The sequence below is a fragment of the Pseudopipra pipra genome, chromosome 25, assembly GCF_036250125.1.
Source record: "Pseudopipra pipra isolate bDixPip1 chromosome 25, bDixPip1.hap1, whole genome shotgun sequence".
Classification (NCBI taxonomy): domain Eukaryota; kingdom Metazoa; phylum Chordata; class Aves; order Passeriformes; family Pipridae; genus Pseudopipra; species Pseudopipra pipra.
Window position 1 is genome coordinate 5,436,845 of NC_087573.1, and position 20,118 is coordinate 5,456,962.

General features: G+C 47.1%; 2 protein-coding genes across 2 annotated transcripts in view; both read left to right on the forward strand.

The window, feature by feature from the left end:
• The window catches only part of IPO9 (importin 9), a 38,721-nt gene extending 21,659 nt beyond the window's left edge, over positions 1 to 17,062 (forward strand). Inside the window, exons 11-24 of the mRNA XM_064636023.1 lie at positions 158 to 256; positions 370 to 476; positions 1,552 to 1,691; positions 3,287 to 3,446; positions 4,432 to 4,658; positions 4,868 to 5,016; positions 5,889 to 6,017; positions 7,276 to 7,551; positions 9,560 to 9,726; positions 11,706 to 11,839; positions 13,309 to 13,428; positions 14,345 to 14,446; positions 14,833 to 14,909; positions 15,506 to 17,062. Coding sequence (XP_064492093.1) covers positions 158 to 256; positions 370 to 476; positions 1,552 to 1,691; positions 3,287 to 3,446; positions 4,432 to 4,658; positions 4,868 to 5,016; positions 5,889 to 6,017; positions 7,276 to 7,551; positions 9,560 to 9,726; positions 11,706 to 11,839; positions 13,309 to 13,428; positions 14,345 to 14,446; positions 14,833 to 14,909; positions 15,506 to 15,616 — 1,998 coding nt within the window. The 3' untranslated portion in view covers positions 15,617 to 17,062. The remainder of the gene's footprint in view (positions 1 to 157; positions 257 to 369; positions 477 to 1,551; positions 1,692 to 3,286; positions 3,447 to 4,431; positions 4,659 to 4,867; positions 5,017 to 5,888; positions 6,018 to 7,275; positions 7,552 to 9,559; positions 9,727 to 11,705; positions 11,840 to 13,308; positions 13,429 to 14,344; positions 14,447 to 14,832; positions 14,910 to 15,505) is intronic.
• A 1,800-nt stretch (positions 17,063 to 18,862) lies between these two features.
• LZTR1 (leucine zipper like post translational regulator 1) overlaps positions 18,863 to 20,118 on the forward strand; it is a 34,945-nt gene continuing 33,689 nt past the window's right edge. Inside the window, exons 1-3 of the mRNA XM_064636025.1 lie at positions 18,863 to 19,062; positions 19,135 to 19,197; positions 19,525 to 19,581. Coding sequence (XP_064492095.1) covers positions 18,887 to 19,062; positions 19,135 to 19,197; positions 19,525 to 19,581 — 296 coding nt within the window. The 5' untranslated portion in view covers positions 18,863 to 18,886. The remainder of the gene's footprint in view (positions 19,063 to 19,134; positions 19,198 to 19,524; positions 19,582 to 20,118) is intronic.

The following is a 20,118-nucleotide window of genomic DNA, read 5'->3' on the forward strand; positions in this document are numbered from 1 at the left end:
TGGAATAGAAGAAAAATCAGTTGAGGGTGAAGACTTCTTATGGCAGAGAAAAATTCTGAAAGTAGTTTTGCAAAACGGGTTGCTGGGAACAGCAAAGCTGCCTTTTACCCATGGTGTCATGAATCCTCAGCTGCCCTATTCTTCTTGTTTCCTTTAGATAAAAGTTTGGACTGCAAATCCCCAGCAGTTTGTGGAGGATGAAGATGATGATACGTTTTCCTACACAGTGAGGATTGCTGCACAGGATCTGCTGCTGGTATGAAATGTGCTCCACGTTTAGATACAACTGGAACAGCAGTAACAAATAACAAAACCTGGCCAACTTTCACCAGTCCATACAAATGAGTGTTACCATTTCCTTCTGCACAGGCTGTGGCTGCTGATTTCCAGAATGAGAGTGCAACTGCCCTGGCTGCAGCAGCTACCAGGCATTTGCAGGAAGCTGAGCAGGCTAAAAACAGCGGCGCTGAGCACTGGTGAGGGGCTGGAGCGGGAGGGCACGGCACTGGGGTGAGTGTGCAGCTCTTTTCCACCATCATTTAATCCCAGGTTATTCAGGACACTGCTCCTGATGGAATCTGAGAGCTCTGATCAGAAGAAGCCAAAGGAAGCACAGCAGTTCTCGAGCCAGATGACGAAATCTTAATGTGGAATACTTCAGGGAATTCCCAGCACAAGCGAGCTGTGCCCAGGCTCCCTCCCTCCAAAGGGTCTCACAGGAAACAATGATTAGTTTTACAAAATCAGAGGAGAAATAGGCAATACTTTCACTTTGTGTTCAGTTAATTGAGTTAAAAGTTTCAGGAGTACATATAAATATATATTAATTTCTTTTTTTTTACTTGATATCGAGAGGTGAGATAGGTGCTGTACGCAGATGTGTTCAATTTTAGAACTTCAGAGTTGCAGTTTTTAATGTTATTTGGGGATAGAAGAAGAAAACTCTTCTGTAATGATTCTCTCTTGGTTTTACGGTGCACTGGTTCAGTGTTTGTGTTTAGTTTGAATATTAAAGTCAGAGTAGCCACTCTGAGCAGCAGCTGAGTGTCCATGAAATCAGACATGAAGTCCCTGTCTGCCTCAAATGTGAGAAGTTGTAAAGTAGGTTCCTGGCTTCATTAATAAAACCAAAGAGAAGTGATATTTGCACATAACTATTTCATTATCATTAACAAAATGCTAATGCAAAATTAGACATTTTTAAACTTTTAATGTACTGAGTATCCCAGTGCTCCTGCACATAATTAATCAAGGCACGGCTGGAACACAAACCTTCATGGAAGAGGCTCATCTCTTATTTATTATGAGAACAAAATTGGTACAGGTAACAACTATTCAACCAATATTTTAGGAAATGACTGAGAATGCTGCCTGTCCTGGGGGAGTTTCCAAGCCCTCATCCTGCAGGGTTTTTTGAGTGTTCATTTCTTTAAGGACTTTTTTAAATGCTCTTTTGGGATCAAGAAAATTACTCATGGCTTCACTTCAGGATGTGTTCTTCTTGAGGTATTGATGGAGGAAAAGTGTAAAGACATCTGAACTCTTTTGCAGGTGGAAAATACACGAAGCCTGTATGTTGGCACTGGGCTCAGTCAAGTCTATAATCACAGACAGTGTGAAGAATGGGAGAATACACTTTGATATGCATGGCTTCCTGACAAATGTGGTCCTGGCAGACCTCAACCTTTCAGGTAGGTAGGACCCTGCATCCCTGGGAGTAACTGCTGAGTGCCAAACATAGGGAGTCTCTGAGAATCAAATCAGGTTGCTGTATGCATGTGGTGTTGGGAAATGCAGTTGTGCACCTTGTTCCTGTGAGAAAAATAAATCATGTGAGCTCATATGTGCTCCCAGTTCTAATATAAGTCCTTTATATGTGGGACTGCTTTCAGTTGGAACTCATTGCTGGCTGGATGTTTGAGCCTGTAGGGTTTGGGGAGCTTGGTGAAAAAAACTGTTCTGTTGTCTTGTGTCTGTTCCTGGGAAAGACACCAGCAATGTTTAACCGCCTTCAGAATTCCTGCAGCACCATATCATCCCTTTTTTTTTTATACTGAGGCTGACAGTAGTTGTAGCACATGAATTCAAATAATTCTTCTGGCTAAATGGGATTCTGTTATTGGGAACTCAGCAGGCTTCTGCTCTCTTGGTTTATCTTACATCAGTGTGCAAGAAAGTAAAAAGAACTGTTGAAAGTCAGACCTCAAAAGTCCTTGCAAATTAAAATTTTAGGACTTCAGAGCTATGTGAGGATGAGTCCACACTGATTTGCGTCAGTGCAAATGGGTGCTTTTATTAAAGAAACATTTATTTAGCCCATTACAAAGAGGGGTTTTTGACTGAAGAAATAGCGTGCAATGCATGTAAAAAACCAACCTCAGCAATTAACACATATTTACATACATTTACATCTGTGGCATTGGGTTGTAAATGAGCTCTAGGAAGGGCTCTAGGAAGGGCTCCTGGAGTCAGTGTGGAGATGATTCTCGCAGGATATCCATTTAATGGTCAGTAATGGTACAGACAAACAAATCAGGGTACTGACTTAGATAACCAAGATATACTTGCTGTACCTCTTGCACACAGTGTTTTATGTCCTCATCTTAAAATTAGTACTTGCTGAAGCATAAAGTAATGTCAGTAAAGATGATGAGGAACAGAGAGCATCTCCTGTTTGAAGCTAGCCCAGATAGGTAAGGAGACTTAGCCTGAAAAGGTAGCAGGGTAAAGTGTGAAAAGACACATCATACCTTGGTGAGTGTAAGCAGGTGAGTAGATAATGAGTGTCCAGTGCTTCTGTGGTACTGGTGAACGTTCTGTTCTGTAACTGCAAGGTGATGGCTCCAAACTAGAAAAATGATCTGTGAAATACTCCTGGGTATGTGCTTTGTTACTCTGATTCTTCTCCCTAAGCTGCTGCTGTTTGCTGCAGTTGGGGACAGAATATTGAGTTGGACAAATGGGAATTACTGGAAGAGCCTCAGTTTTCTTCCTTTGCTTTTGTTCACTGATGAACAAATTCAAGTGTAGTTTTCAAGTAGTTGGAATGAGGAGGGTCTTTTATAAACAAATGAGAAATTATTCTTTGAAATAACTAAGAATATTGAACTGGCTTCTGCTGATGAACAAAAATTCTTTCTATGCCTGCATACTTGTCTTGTGTGCCACATCTCAGCGTTTTCCTGCTGGGATGACATGATTTTAAATAATGGATGGAAGCAGCTGTGATTTTAAACTCATAAAGCTTATTCTAAAACCGTGGGGTTTTTTTTTTGTTTTGCTTCAGTGTCTCCTTTCCTCCTGGGCCGGGCCCTGTGGGCTGCCAGCCGTTTCACTGTGGCCATGTCTCCAGAGCTCATCCAGCAGTTCCTGCAAGCCACTGTCAGTGGGTTACATGAAACCCAACCTCCCTCTGTCCGGATCTCTGCAGTCAGAGCCATCTGGGGGTAAGTAAACCCTGAGGTATTCCCCAGTCCCAGGGACAGAGGGTATAAATCACACTGATGAAACCAGTTTGTTCAAATAATAATAACATTCCTGTTAGGGCTTCTGTGGAAGGTTTTGCTTTGAATGAAATAGATGGCAGCTTAACAAGTGTAAGCCTGCAGGTTCAAAATAGAATAATTCTCATGGAGTTCCAGGTTGGCTGAAGTGTTGTAATGGATACAGTCACAAGGAGAAGCAGCACTAGGTTGTGATGGAAAGCACGAGAATGAAACCCAGATTGCTCCTGTTCAATCACAAAGGTGACTGACACCACACAGGCTTATGGAGCCAATCACAGCAATAGGAAGTGTTTGGGGTTTGATTCTCTTACCCCATTTTTGTCAGAAGGAAGCTCTACTGTACCAATTCTAACGTGAAAAGTGAGCATACTTGTAAAATCAAAAAAACAACCAATCACAAAAAATCTGCAAAAACGCTGCTGTTCCCCACTCTATTCCCACCAAAAAAACACCCTTGTCTCTTTATTGCACTGAAATGTTAATGAATATATAAAGGCTTATAACTTAGTTATTCCTGAAATTGCTTTATCATCCCTCAGCTCTTGTGTAGAACATGGTAACTAAACACTTCATAAGCAGTGAATGTCTGTCTTGGACTTCTTCCCTTTTCTCCATCCATGAGCAGTTCTTAGGAGAGGTCTGTCCTTGAGAGGCAGTGGAAGCTTCCAACATCACATGGCTCAGTTCTGCTTGTGTGAACATCATGGATGGAATGAGGAGGGGAGATTCCTGATGAGAGCTTTCCTCCTCATTCCCACTGAGCTGCTGGGAGATCAAGCAGTAGTGGACTGAAGGGGAGAACTTGCAGAGGAGAGAACTTAAGGAATAAGAATGGATAGGATGAAATAACCCCATCTAGAGTTAAATAAATAAGTTACTTCAATATATTATGAATGTATTTTTATATAACAAATTTCTTGTCTAGCTACTGTGACCAGCTGAAGATCTCCGAGAGCACCCATGTGTTGCAGCCGTTCCTTCCCAGCATTCTGGATGGCCTGATCCACTTGGCAACTCAGTTCAGCTCAGAGGTGCTGAACCTGGTGATGGAAACACTGTGCATTGTCTGCACGGTGGACCCAGCGTTTACAGCCAGCATGGAGAACAAGATCTGCCCCTTCACCATTGCAATATTCCTGAAGTACAGTAACGGTAGGCATTCCGGCTACATTCCCAGAGGACACTTGGTTTTGCTGTTGAATCTTGCTACTGGAAACTTAATCAATGATAATTGAATGAACATTGATTCCTGTGGTAAAGGTAGAGGGGAAGCTTGCTGCTTTGCCTAGTCAAAAGAGTGGTGGCAAAAATTGAGAGGGATGTGTGTGTATGTTTTAGTAAATGGTGCTTTCTCTCTCCAGATCCCGTTGTTGCTTCTCTTGCCCAGGATATTTTTAAGGAGTTAGCTCAGATAGAAGCCTGCCAGGGTCCAATGCAGATGAGGCTGATACCAACCCTTGTCAGCATCATGCAGGCCCCTGCTGACAAGATCCCTGCAGGGCTTTGTGCAGTAAGTGCTTCAGTGGGGCATGGCCTGGGCTGGAGATGTTCCCTGTGCTGTAAGGGGATGGCTGCTCTGCAAAGAGCAGAAAGGCTGCTTTGGACATGCTTTGGAGCAATGGCTTCAGTCACTGGGAGAGGTTTCTCTGTGGAGAGAAGGCGAACTGCAGCTGGGGGGAGATGCTTCCAAAAGTTCACTTTAAACTGCTCCTTTGGCCTTCTTCCAGTCTCTGCAGTGTATCCCCAGTCATTTTGCTTTGACTTTGTCATCTTTCAGCAGGAACAGTCTCCCATCATTGGTGGAATGTTCTGCAGCAGGCTACATGATTATTCCTTCCACTGCTTCCTAAGGCTTTTTCTGATTTATGCATCACACATGTATAAATTGGAGATAAATTATACAAGTGCCCTAATAAAAGATTAAGCATTGACTGTGCCAAATGATTGTGTGGGATTAAACCCATAAACATCCTTATTGATATGCTTGTAATCTGCCTATTAATTGGTACGACTGTAACAATTGCTTATGGGTAATTAAAGTGAATTTAAATCAATATAACCAAAATGGAACAAGTCAGCTAGAACAGTTCTCTGGCTGTTCTGATTAACATGCATCTGTTTGCCATGTTTAAGTGGTGACACTGCTTTTAATGTCGGAACTGCCTTGGGAACTTTCACAGCTCACACCAGTGATGTTTGGGTGCATGACTCCAGGGTTTTCAGATTTACAAATTGTTCTAGACTAAATTCAGGGTGTGATTGCAGCAGTGGCCACACCCCTGCATTTCACACCTTTGATGTTTGCAGCAGGGGTGGGTAGTGCTGACTTCTTGTACTGTGGCTGCTGCTGTGACAGTGCTTTGGTTTGTACTTTCCTTTCAGACTTCTATTGATATACTGACCACAGTTGTGAGGAATACAAAACCCCCTCTGTCCCAGCTCCTCATCTGCCAGGCATTCCCTGCAGTGGCACAGTGCAGCCTCAACACAGATGACAATGCAACTATGCAGGTAACACTGTGGGGAGGGCGAGGGAGGTGGCACTGTGGGGAGGGGAAGGCAGGTACCACTCTGAGGAGGGTGAGGATTGCAGGGCTGTGCAAGTCCAAGAAAGGTGACACAGCCTTTGAGGGAGCCCAGGCTGTGCTTGCCAGTTGCTGTTGTTGACCCTCTCAGGAGTCTCTGCCACCTCCAGTTTGCCAGGAAATTACTGTTGTTCAGGGCCTGTAGTGACTTTTCCTGATCATTCCTGAGGGTGGAGGACTGGAGTAGTAAAGCAGCATCCTGGATGTTTTTCGTTTTAATGCACTGGAGATGTTAAACACACAAACAAACAAAACTCAACAGAAAAACTGAACAACACAAAAAAATCCCAAAGAAACAAATCCATATTGCTTTTCTTCCCCCATAATAACATTCATCACACCTAGTGGAAGGGCTGTCTTCAGGGACACATACAGGCATAGGGCAGCAAAGGACCTCCTAGCCCTCTTCCTTGCAGCTTTCTGCTGTACTCATTTAAGTGGGAAGAGGAAGGCAGACTTGTTTGTGACTGAGCCAGGTGTGAGATGGAGGGAAAGTAGGGAATCATCTCCAGCATCAGTACTGCCTCAGTTGTGCTTGCTGGCAGGCTTGGCTATGGCCTGATGTCTTTGGAGTATTTGAGCAAGAAAGGAAAAGCATCAGAGGTTAGCAGTGCAGGGAGCCTTTTCATTCCAGCTACTAGCCAGTATCTGAATAACAAAGCTGGTTTAATTCCTTACTTATTAAGAAGTTCCATAGTGGCAGCTGCCCTTTGTCATGTGAATACAGATCATGGAAATGGTTTTCCCTAAAGAACAGACCAGTAAGAATAAACTAGAGCAAGAAGAGGTTCCAGACCTGCATGCTGCTTACTTTCTGGATCTTTATGCTAAGAACTCTGAAGGACTGCAGCTCAGCTCTGGGTTGGGTTTCATTCATGCCACACTTCTTTGTCTTCATCTCTCACTTGTTAGAACCTCCTTGAATTTCTCTGTGTAACAAGATTGGCACAAAACTGCAGCTACTGTTGCTGTATTTACTGGTTGACCCTCTTGATCGCTGCCTGGGCAGTGAGGAGCGTTGTTCTTCATGATGAACCCAAGTCCGTAGAAACTACTCGTAAATCTTCTGCAGTCTGCCAGCGGTTTGCCCACCGTTTCCATCTTGGTTCAGGGTTGTTTTGGGGTGGTGGTGCCTGGCCATTTCCTTTCCTAACAGTCGTGACTGTGCCGGTTGTCTCGTGCAGAACGGCGGCGAGTGCCTGCGCGCGTACGTGTCGGTGGCGCTGGAGCAGATCGCGCAGTGGCACGACGAGCAGGGCCACAACGGGCTGTGGTACGTGATGCAGGTGGTGAGCCAGCTCCTGGACCCACGGACCTCAGAGTTCACCGCCGCCTTCGTGGGCAGGCTGGTCTCCACTTTGATTTCGAAAGCGGGAAGTGAGCTGGGAGAGAATCTGGACCAGATCCTCAGAGCTATCCTGAGCAAAATGCAACAGGCAGAGACGCTCAGTGTGATGCAGGTGAGCGGGGTGGGCACCCAGGGGAGTGAGTAGAAGCACCGGGAAAAGACATTTTCATAATTTTTTTTCATTTTGTGCTTGATTATTTGTGGCTTGTGCAATTGGAGGGTCTGTGTATCTCTTGGAGTAGCCAGGAAGATGCCTGCTCTGATCATAGAATTGTGGAATATCCTGAGTTGGAAGGGACCCAGAAGGAACAAGTCCAGCCCGTGGCCCTGCACAAGACACTCCAACAACCCCACCATGTCCCTTAGAGCATTGTCCAAACGCTCCTTGAGTTCTGTTAGGCTTGGGGCTGTGACCACTGCCCTGGGGAGCCTGTTCCAGTGCCTGACCACCCTCTGGGGGAAGGATCTTTTCCTAATATCAAACCTAAACTTCCCCTAACACAGCTTTGTGCTGTTCCCTCAGGTCCTAAACCTTTTGTTGTCAGATTACATGGTAAGACAGGCTCTTGGGAAGAAGCTTTAGTGCTCCTTGAATAGTGCACCATGCCCTTGTGCACCATGCCCATTTAATGCACCATGCCCTTGTGCTTGTGAGCAGTAAACTTTCGTAGTGATAGGGTTCCCTTAGTAGGGATGTTATTGCAAAGGCAGCATGTGGTTTTGAGTGGGTTTGTGCTGTATTCCAAGGATAAATCCCTGGGAGTTGAGAGAAGGTGAGCTTTTGGTGGATGGAAGGTGTAGGTGGCCTCCAACCAGAGCATCACGATCTCTTCTAGCCTTGACCTACTTGCAGTGGCACGGTTTTATAGAGTGATTTTTGTCCCTGTGGTCTTCATTCTCTCTCCTGTCTTTCTTGTGTGTGCCCTCAGCTCGTAATGGCTGCCCTGGTTCCTCAGCAGCACCTGGGGAAAGCTTTTTGCTGGCACTGCTGAGCAAGATCCTACCACTGCCCACAGTGCAGCACTTGGCTGAGGCTCACTCTGCTCTAACCCTGTTACCTTATTTCTCTGATTTTTGAATGTGCATTTTCAGCCAGCACATGGTATGTCATCAAGGCCATTTGAATGTCAGCAGAGATCTCATCTGCTTTAAGATTTTTTTTTCCCCTTGGATACACTGCTGATCGTTAGCTGGAATGGCTCTCACTTTGCTTATTTTTGGATTTAAAAGATATAGAAGCTTAATCTAAAGCACTCCCATGCAGTCCCTGTAGCCAAGGGAAAAGAGCCTTTCACGATGCTGGATTTCTTCCCTGTGTTAGTCTGGAAGATGGGCCTCTGGATTTGGGCAACCTTTCCCTGAGGAAGGCTACAGAGATGCCCTCAGAGTGGGGAACTGACATTTAGACAGACACAGAAATAAATTCTACCTCTGGTCTTTAGGAGTTAGACTGCAAAACTGCATCTTGTAAAGAAACCTTTCCAAAACTTGCAATTCTTTCCCTAAAAGCATGTGTTCAAAGTGCACTTAGAATTGGGAAGGTGCTGCTGAGTGATGATGTGATGATGCGGGAGAAGTGTGAAGATGATGGTGGGAAATCCCTGGAGTGGAAGGGGAAGAGAATGAGGGTTCTGGCTGTGGACCAATAACTGTTCTTTGACCTGAGGATGTGACACGTTTTTGCTGGACACGTGCAGATTCTGAGCTCTGTGCAGAGCCACCTCTGCAGCTTCTGCTCATGGAGCAAACTGGGCATTTGCAGTGTGAGTGTTGCCATACCATATTTTTTAGTGGTCAAAAGTCAACTGCAACCAACATCTTCTATTTTTTAAATAGCTTTTTAATCTTCACTTTAGGGATGTTTGTTAGTTTGGGCATAGGCATGAGTAGATTTATTCCTGCTGGTTGTTTTTGGGGAGATTGAACCCTGCTGTTGACTGTAGTAGTTTAGTGCCTGTGTTTGTAGCACAGTGTCTTGCAGCTGGTTGTACTTTCCCTTCTTCCTGGAGCTGGTAAGCACAGCTTCCATTCCTGCAGGGAACCCAGTTCCTTAAATATTTGATAAAACATTTTCAGCTATTAAATTATGTACAGCTAACATTGCCTTTCTCCTCCTGCAGTCCCTGATCATGGTGTTTGCTCACTTGGTTCACTCACAACTGGAGCCACTCCTGGAATTCCTGTGCAGCCTCCCCGGCCCCACTGGCAAGCCGGCCCTGGAGTTTGTGATGGCTGAGTGGATGAGCAGGCAGCACCTGTTCTACGGGCAGTATGAAGGCAAAGTCAGGTGGGATCCACAGCTCCAGTTGTGTGAGCTGCCCTCATCCCATTGCCATTCAGTGCTGGGGGTAGGGAAAGGGGGAGCTGCTTTAGACTTGGATCCCTGTGTGCCAGTGTTGGGCAGAATTGGTTTTCCCTGCGCTGTCAGTTCAGCTCAGGAGAGCCCTGGTAACTGGAGCAAGCTCTGATCTTCCTCTTCAGTGCTCCTCCTGCTGCCTGGTGTTCCTGGGCTGGAACAGGCAGACAGGAGGGGGAAAGGGGTGTCTCCTGCAAGTAGGGGAGGGCTTTTGGGATTGAACTTCTTTGGATGGGATGAGAATAACTTCCAGATGTGGAATCACCTTTGTAGACTACTGTGGAGTTTTGGGGTGTTATAGGGGGTTTTGTAAGAGAATCTGGTGATTTCTTGTTGATTTGTTAAAGTCAGTAAAGAAATCAACTGCAACAGTTTTCTCTCCCTTTTGCTGTGGAGCACATTTGTGTTCCAGTGGAGTCTGAGTGCCGTATTCCAAAGCATGGAATGCTCTTTATTCATTTAAATTTTGCCACAGCTGCTGTCTTTGATCTTTCTGGGAACGTGAAGCCTCACAGACCACTCTAAGGGGTCTCACCAGCTGTAAACTCACTTCATAGTGTGTGTTGTTATGTTATTGTTATGAGCAGTCAGCCTGTGAAATAAATAATGAGAAAAAGCAGGTTCAAAATGGAAGTTAATAAATAATGGTGCAGGACAAGAGACGGGTTTGGGGATCTCGTGCTCTTTTTGGTCACACTTGATCTTTTTCATCCCTAAGCCCGGTGGTTTATCCCCATTTTGACAGTGCAGGGCTGTCTGCAGGATCCCCTGAGACTGTTTATGGCACAGGGAGAAGCCAAGGCTGACACTGAACAAGGTTAAAGGTGGTTGTTCAGAGCTGTCTCCTTGTTGTCCAAGATGAGAGTTGTTTGTGTACAGGTGGTGTGGTAGGGCTCTGTCCTGTAATAAACATTTGGATTTGGGTTGTTTGGGGGGCCACTTACCATGCTTCAGAAAATGCTTGGTGTTTCTGTGTCCTGAGGAAAAGCAGGGACTGCTCTGAGGAACCTCTTGTTCAGGGACCCTGAGAGCAGCCAACACCTTCTGTGTGCAGCAGTCCCCACCTGGTGAGGGCAGGTTGAAGAAGTGGCTGTTTGGTCTTGAGTCACCTGATGAAAGGATGGGAAAACTTTGGGCAGCTCAGGGTGGCAGGTGAGATCTGGGTCCAGACCAGCAGAACTCAGAGCCGTAGTGGGGGAGAGAGAGAGAGGGCAAGAAGTGAAAGCACAAAACAAATCGAGTTCCACAGAGCTCCAAAACTTCAGCTTGAGATTTGTGGAGCCTGGAGAAAGGTTTGGGAGTGCCAAGCACAGATGGTTGGCCTTGACCTGTAGTCAGCATCATCCTCAGTGTGACTTGAAAACAGCCTGGAACTGGAGAAGGTTTGAAAGTGTGGAGTAGAAATCTGAGCAGAAGAGATGGAAAGAGCTCATGAAGGTCTGAGTGTAGCAGAGCCACAAAGGACCAGAGGTGAAAACAAGCATTGAGGCTGGAGAAAGGGAGCAGATCATGGCTGCACATCAGCTGAATCACTACTTTCTTGCCACTGTTTTCCTCTTAATTCCATCTTCATCTGCACGTGGTGCTTCAGGGATGTGTTTAACATTTGTGGCCCTTCTGAACTGGACAAACCTTTCATATGTGTGTGTATGTGTGTACTGTTGATGGTGTTTAATCCAAAGCTTGGCCAGTTTTTGGCTGCAGTGCAGGTCAGGAGCTCAGTCCAGTTTTGGATGCTGACATAAAGCAGGAGAAATGGGAAAATTCTGTAGTGCTTGCTCTTGGCAAAAGTGTAGAAGATGGGGCATGTGGGTGTCTGCTCTGAGTTGTTCCCTGTTAGCAGGGCACTCTGAAAGCCAGACAGTTTGGGGAAATTCCCATCTGTAATTTTCCTACTCCCTGCTCCCCAGCTCTGTAGCACTGTGTAAACTCCTTCAGTATGGCATCAACACAGATGACAAGCGACTTCAGGACATCAGGGTGAAGGGAGAAGAAATATTTAATATGGATGAGGGAATTCGGACACGGTCCAAGTCGGCCAAAAGTAAGTAACCACTTTTCTGTTTTTAACAGGGTTTTTTTCTGTAAGTAGATGCTGTGAAAGGCCTTAAATAGGTCTGGCAGATCACAAAGAGCTGTGGGAGATGGTTCCTGCAGAAGGTACATGTTGGTTTTTAGAGCTAATCCATACATCATTTACTTAATGTATCTGTTATTTGCCTTAATTCTGCCAAAGACTGATTTGAAAGACTCCTGATATCTGATTTAATATAACTGGATGAGTTGATTATGGGATGGAGAGTTATTCACTGCTGTTTTGCATCATGAGACAGAATTGATAATTCCCTGGTGCCTGAGAGGAAAGTGGTTTTAGTGCATGCAGAGATTTTAAAAAAAAGGGGTGTCTTTTTCAATGAGACACACAAATATCAGCAAGAATTCAACAAGTTAGAGATGCTTTTAAGGAAAGCTTTGGCCAGTCTCCTGCATGAGACTTGTCTTATTTTTAGTTGGCTGAACCCAGAGTCTTCAACTGGAGATTACTGTTGAGAGATTCATCTTTTAAATCAGAGAGGGCAGAGCTCTGGGCAGTTCTTGCTGAGGACCCAGCTCCAGAGGGAGGACAGTGGGGAGCTGCTGTCCTCAGCTGTCTGTCAGACCTTGGTCCTGCCATGTGGTGTGATACCAGTTGTGGGATGGGATGTGGTGGCTGTACAGATCCAAACTGGGAGCCTGTTGAGGCTCCTTGAGTTTTTGGCTGCCACAGGCTTGGGATTTGGAGTGAGGCAGGGCCAGGGAAGGACTATGGTGACAACTAAAGAGATAAATAGGGGGAAGCTCTAGGAGTATAAGAGGTAAGTGATGGTCACAAAGCACTTGCTGCCTAATTATTCTTGGCCTAAGAAACCCCAAACCAACTGGTCTGGTCAGACTGAAGAATGGTAACTGCTGGCATTTGAGTTAAACAAAGATTAATGCTAATACCAGTAAGGGCTAAAACTGGTGCTCCCAGTTTCTTTATTTGATAGGAACTTCTGTAATTAAGGGTAAATGCACTGTCTAGCTATCCCTATGGAATAGTTAAGCCCTGCAGGAACACCAGTGAGGAAAAGATGGAGCTGACAGTGGCTCAGATGGGGCAGAGCCACACCTGGGATTGCTGCACTGCTCATTTACATGAAAGCACTGGGGGATGTGTAAATGTACTTCAGGAAAGCAAGGCTGTTCCAGATGACTCCATTAAGCAGCCTGCAGGAGTAGAGTCACACATTCATTCAGCTCTGAAGGTTTTTCCCCTGCCTTCTCTGCACTCAGAATATGCAAGATTGATGTTGTGGTTAAGATCTTTGGGAATGTAGCTGTGAGGGTATATGGAAAGAATGCTTGGAGGGTATGTGTCAGTTGTTTTTAGTTCCCAACCTCCCAAACAAGTTAAAACCAACTCCAACAAAAAAAAGGTGTGTTTTTTACAACATTTTATTAAAAGCAGCATGAATTTTTTTTTTCTTATAGATCCTGAGCGCTGGACAAACATTCCTTTGTTAGTAAAAATCTTAAAATTAATAATAAATGAACTCTCTAATGCAATGGAAGCAAATGCATCTAGACAGACAACTGCAGATTGGAGCCAAGGTAAAATACTGGGTTTTCTTTTTCTCTTTCCATGACTTAAATATACTTTGTCTTCTCTTGAGAAGCATTCTATAGTAATAAAAAATTCACAGCAGTAAATCGTGATACCTGTAATTACATAGGCTTGAATAGTGATCCAAAGGATAAGCTCATAGAATCAGAGAATCCCAGGCTGGTTTGGGTTGGAAGGGACCTTAAAGCTCATCTCATCCCAGCCCCTGCCATGGGCAGGGACACCTTCCACTAGCCCAGGTTGCTCCAAGCCCTGTCCAACCTGGCCTTGGACACTTCCAGGGATGGGGCAGCCACAGTTCTCTGGGCAGCCTGTGCCAGGGCCTCACCATCCTCCTAGGAAAGAATTTCTTCCCAGTATCCCATCTAATCCTGTCCTCTGTCAGTTTGAAGCCATTCCCCCTTGTCCTGTCACTCCATCCCTTGTCCAGAGTCCCTCTCCAGCTCTCTTGTCTTGTTGTACAGATTATCATTAGCAACTTCCAGCACAACAGCTCTTCCTTCCCTGTGCCATATTTTAAGTGCTATCAATCTCTTCCAGGTAAAAATAAATAAAATGGAAGAACAAGACCAGTCAGTGTTGTGTATCCTTAGACCTGTAAATTATATTTGGCTAGTTTGGAAGATGGGATCTGACCACGTGCCAGTAAAATTATCCTTTTGTGGTGTATCTGGTTTGCCTTTCTTCCTCCCTGACTCAAGCATCCATTCTTGCTGCTGCTATTTGCTTGGCTCCAGTTCTGGAATCATCCCAAAAGAACAGGGAACTCTGCAGGTGTTTCCCTTTGTCGACTCACACACGCAGGGATGTTTTTGCCTGCAGACTCCAGTCCCCTGGAGAGTGATCTCAGACTGGACCTCTTGGAATTTGCATTATTTCTAGAACATTGTTTTTTCTAAACAGATGATTCAAATGATATGTGGGAGGATCAGGAAGAGGACGAGGATGAAGATGAAGGCTTAGCAGGACAGTTCCTGTCAGATATTCTTTCCACAAACAAGTACGGTGAGTAACAGCTTTAAAGTCCTTACTCAGAGCAAAAATGGAGTAGGTGACACCCTAGTCAAAGTTTTCTTCCCTTGTCAGCAGCAAAGCAGAGGCTGCAGGCACGGGGAATTGTGAATAAGGACCTTCTGGAGAGGGCCATGGCTTTGAGTGATTAAATCACTGCATAATAAATAACATCACCTGGGGGTTCACAGGCTGCACAGGCTTCAGAGGTTTCTGTCACATGACCTAAAGGAGTGAATATTCTGGATAGAATGTTTTTTCCCCCCAGAAGGGCTGAAACGATTTACTTTTGGATCCTTGGGTTTCAGTTGTCTAATAGGAAACCTCCTGAGATGTTTTGCTTTGTTTGATGTTAAAACCTGCTGGTTTGCCTCTGACAGATGAGGATTACTATGAAGATGATGAAGAGGACGATCCAGATGCATTAAAGGACCCTCTTTACCAAATAGATCTCCAGGTGATGCTCTAGAATGAGGGGTTTTATCAGATTCTAATTATTCTTTATAAACTTTAATTTTTTTTAATGTTGTGTTTTAACAAATCTGTAAGCACTGGAAACATCAGCTATTGATTGTTATCCCAAAGGAATGCAGTTAATTGAAATTTTTTTTGGAAGAGCTGAGTATTCCAAAAATTTCTGGAGCTGTTTTTCCATATGATCAGTATCTATTAACCTGAAAATGTAAATGGACAAAACTCTTTGAACAGAGGGAGATAAGACTTTTCTACCCATGAGCTGCACAGCTACTTGCAGAAGTCAGGAGTAGATTGAACAGTGAACATGACAGAATTTCATACTCCACTTGGAGGTGCTCCTACCCAGTCAGCCCCTGTGTGGCACTTTGCTCCTGCTTTACCCACCACCTGCAGCTGTTGATGAGCCCTTCCCTCTGCTCCCACCCTTCCCTCTGCTTCCACTCCTCCTCCTGCATCACTCCTCTCTCTTCCTTTCAATCCCAGGGTCTTACTTGGTGTGTATCTCTCTTGCCACATGGAAGCAGCAGGATTTCCAAGAAGAGTTGGTGCTGACCAGGTGTTTTCTGTCCCTTGCAGGCCTATCTCACTGAATTCCTGTGCCAGTTTGCCCAGCAGCCCTGCTATGCCATGTTCTCCGACCACCTCAACGACAACGAGAAGCGAGTGCTTCAGGCCATTGGGATATAGACCCACTCCAGAGACCAGACCCATCATATCTGAACAACAGGTTACCTTTGGCTAATTCCACGTTTTATGATTGAACATAAAACATTTTCCAGTGTCTGCCTGCCTGTTCCAGGTGGGCCATGGCCTCGTTGCGATGTATTGAGCCTCATCTTAACAGGAGTCTGCTGAGGGAGGGAATCCCCAGAAAGCAGCAAGGACATTGCACATTGGTCTCACCATGGGAGCACTTTCATTTTCCACAGTAACTTTCCAGGAATTTCTTAAAGATAAAAAAAAAAAAGGTGTCCTTAATATTTTTAAAAGCAAACTGTCTCTGCCTGTGAAGAGGCACTTGACTGAGTTTCCCACAGCACAGCTGGACAGAGAAAGGAACTGGGTCGCTTACGGATTGCTTGGATGTACCTTGAGAAATGGGAAGGTTGTTCCTCTTGGCACTCACGTAACACAGGGTAAAAATCTTGATCCTACAACGTGACTTCTTTTATAGAACCACAGACTCTTTTCAGAGCTGCCTGGATGGGATGGAGCCTGTTCATGGGAGTTTGGAGGGGAAGCTGAGATGATAAACCCGAGTGCATATCTTCTCTCCTGGTGTGGATGGGGCTCTGTCGCTCACATCTGCTGTCCACTCCCACGGGAGCAGTTCTGTGCTAACACTTGTGTGTGCACATACTCAGAGGAAGCCACCACTTAAATTTCTGTTCCTGTGGCATGTGGCTACGAAAGACTGATTTTCTGGAACACAGAGAGCCATGATTTTTAGGGGGAAAAAAAAACCTGATTGTATTTAACATATTTGCTCCGTGACAGCCACTCTGAACTCCTCTGCTTCTTTCACACTCCTGTGTGTATTCTTATAGAGTGGTAAAAATAACATTTGCAAATTGATTTCCCCATGAGAACAGCGTGATGTATCTCACAACACCTCTCTGCCTTTGGTTCCCTTTTGGGGGAAAGTGAAAATAAAACTATTAAAATGTACATTGGTATCCTTCTTATAAAAACAGATTTTAAAGGAACTTGCGCTTGTTTCCTGAAGTCACTTTTTAAAGACATATTTCTCCTTAGGACACTTTCTGTACATGTTGCCTGGAGGATGTTAGGAGTCACCTGAACAGAAAGGGAGTCCTGTGCTGGATACATCTAAAACAACAAGCTGAGCCATTGTAGAGTTTCCTTTCTTAAGAAAGGCACTTGCTGTTCCTTTGTGGAATAATTTGCTTCGACGTCGTATCAAAACCTCCATAAGCTGGAGTCTTTCTGTATCTTGCTGGTCTCATGTTATGGCTGAGAATGGGCAGAGCTGGGGCAATCCCCCATTCCCTGGAGACTCCTCTGAGCCGTCCTCAAGTTCTCAGTGTTTTGTGTGCCTGACTAACTCTATGAGAAGCAGAGTTTGAAGCCTGATTTTTATGTGTCTAATAAGGTACAAGCTCTTCCCATGAAGTTGTGTCGCAGTGTCTTTCTTCCTTGTGGATTCTCTGGTCTGTAAGAATATCTAATTAAACTTGGTGCCCTGGCCCTCCTGTCGTACTAATAGGAGTCTGTTAGGAGTTTTGTTCTTGGGCCTTTGTCTCTTTCAGCTTTCACTGAAAAGGGAAAAAAGTTAAACTGAACAGTGCAGTCTCTCTTGGAAGCCCTCTGAGAAGCTGATGGCTGCAGGGGTGTGTCCTGGTAGCTGTGCAGGAAGGGTCAGGAGTGTCCTCAGAGGGACCAGGACCAGCTATTTTTGCCCCGTGTGTTGGCAGCAAAGGCTCAAAACCAGCCATCCATACTTGGAGGTAAGTGAATGCCAGACATCTGGAAGCATCAAGGTGTGTTTTGGGGTGTCAGGAGTAAACAGTGCATTGAAGGCTGGTTTGCTCTGATGGGGGCTGGAGCTGAAGCTGGAGCTGGCTGGACTGTGCCTCAGAGGGGCTTTAGGGTGGGTTTAAACAAGACCATGAAGAATGAGACTGACTCAGTCGTACTGACACTGAACTGAGACATCCAGGGGTGTCTGTGTGATTGTAAGGTCCAAAAGGTGGCTGGGCCAGTGTCATGTTCTTGCTGGGCTCGGTGTGTTGGGAGAAGCTGCTTTGATTTGCAGCTATCAATGGTTTTTCCAGGAGAGTGAGAAGGGATCAGTGGCTTTTGGGGACCAGTGCTCTGCATTCTTCTGCCTACAGCCTCAGCTCGGGTGCAGCCTGGGCTGGCCGGGCACGGTGCAGGAGCTGGAATGTGGGACCAGCCCTGGAGCTGGTCCTGTCCCCAGGATGGGCACAGGGACAGTGTGGTCCTGCAGCAGCTATTGCAGTGAACTCACCCTGTGCCGGGTTTCTTGACAAGAAATACTCTGACTCAAGCATTCCCCTAGAAGAGGCTGGATAGAATTTGGGAGACGGTGCATGAGGGAGATGGTTTGAGGGAACTCATCAAGGTCCTGCTGGTGCTCGTGACTTTGTTGCTTTTTGGCCTTCTAACTGTCCTCCTTGCTAACAGAATTCCAAGTGCTCCATGATGTGCCTTTAAACAAGGATTGTGTTTGCTGCAGGAATTCTGCCAAAACAACAAGGTGATTGCTCGGGATGGAAGCTGCTGGACTCCGTGGAGCTGTGTCTGTGGTCTGGTTCTGAGGTGCAGCACCCCTCACGTTGTCTGCTGTTGGGAACAAACTTAAGTAATAGTCATAGAGGTGATGACACCATGTTAGGAAGTACAAACTAAACGAAAACCAAAGGGTGGGCGACTGCACAGCCCTGGGCACGTGCCACTGCTGTGTCGGTGCCTGGCACCCGCGTGCCCTGCTCGGGGCTCTCCGTGGGGATGAACCGGGCGTTGTGTTTGCCGGGTGTTCTCCTGGGAGCAGCGCTGAACCCCGACCTAAGCTCCGAGCCCGCCGCGTTTAACCAGCCAACAGCCCAGCTCGGACCCTGGAATGAGACTTAATGCATATGCATGAGTATTGATCTTGGTTTGTTGGGGGGGTTTTCTATTAACAAATAAAACTCTTTTAACGTATAATCCCGCCTGGATCCCCGTCCTTGTCGGGGCCACCGCGGATCTCCGCGAGCACCGCGGGCCTCGAACCCGGGACCTTAAGCGCCTCAGCACCGCCCCCCGGAGCGGTGCATGCTGGGGGCTGTAGTCCAGGGTTGGGCAGGGGCCAGGCCAAAGCCCTCGGCCGCGGGGCACGCCGGGAGTTGTAGTCCGGCGAGGAGGTGACGGCCGCCGGAAGTCCCGCGCGCGGGGCACGCCGGGAGCTGTAGTCCCACGGGGCAGGCGCGGGCCATGGCGGCGGCCACAGCCCCGGCGGGCGGCGCGGGGCGCTCGAAAGTGGCGCCCAGCGTGGACTTCGATCACAGCTGCTCGGACAGCGTCGAGTACCTCACCCTCAACTTCGGGCCCTTCGAGACCGTGCACCGCTGGCGCCGCCTCCCGCCCTGCGACGAGTTCGTGGGGGCCCGGTGAGCGGGGGAGCGGGAGGGATGGCGGGGAGGGGGGTCCCGGCGCCGCTGACCCGTCCGTGCCGCCCGCAGGCGCAGCAAACACACCGTGGTGGCTTATCGGGATGCGATCTACGTGTTCGGCGGGGACAACGGGTAAGGGGAGCCGGGAACGGGGAGAGCGAGTGCGGGGGGAGCACGGCCGGGGCTGGGCAGAGGGGCGTGAGAGTAGCGGGGTGCGAGGGGAGCGGGGTAGGAGGGGAGGGAAGTGCGAAGGGAGAGGGGTGTCAGGGGAGAGGGGTGTCAGGGGAGAGGGGTGTCAGGGGAGAGGGGTGTCAGGGGAGAGGGGTGCGAGGGGAGCGGGGTGCGAGGGGAGATGGGTGGGAGGGGAGATGGGTGTGAGGGAAGCGGGGCTGATGGTCTGTGGCCATCCCTGTCCGACCCCTGGCCCGGCTCAGCCGCCTCTCCCGTCCCTCCCCTCAGGAAAACGATGCTGAACGACCTGCTGCGCTTCGACGTGAAGGACTGCTCGTGGTGCAGGTGGGCAGCGCAGCCCCTCGCCCACCCCCGGGCGCTGGCAGGGCTGGGTCACACGGCGTCTTTTCTCAGCACCTCCGGTCCGGGTGTAAAAGTTTGTGGCTCTACCAGAGCATCTGAGGGAAGTGTCACCCCCAGCCAGCGCTGTCCCAGCTGATCTCTGCCAGCCGGGGTCACCTCTGTTCCTGCAGCCTGTGGGAGGGCAGAGGGACCCGGCTGCTGCACCCCTTGGGGCAGGGAAGGTGCTGAGGGAGGCTCATACCTGTCTTGCCTCCTTTCCTCTGGACTGTGCAGTCTGTCTTGTCTCGCCTGTGCCCCACTTTCCAGCTCTACCAAACAAATTTCAGCAGCAGCACGTTTGTAACCATTTATGCTGCAGCACTGTGTCGTAAAATCGTAGTGTAGTCAAGAATCCAAAACTGGTGAAACACTCAGGAGCAGTAGAATAACTTCTAACAACTGGGCGTTTTTTTGAATCTGAACAGTAGCTTTGAGTGCCTGAAGCACGACCAGGGTGTTTGACTGCTGCTGTTCTAACTT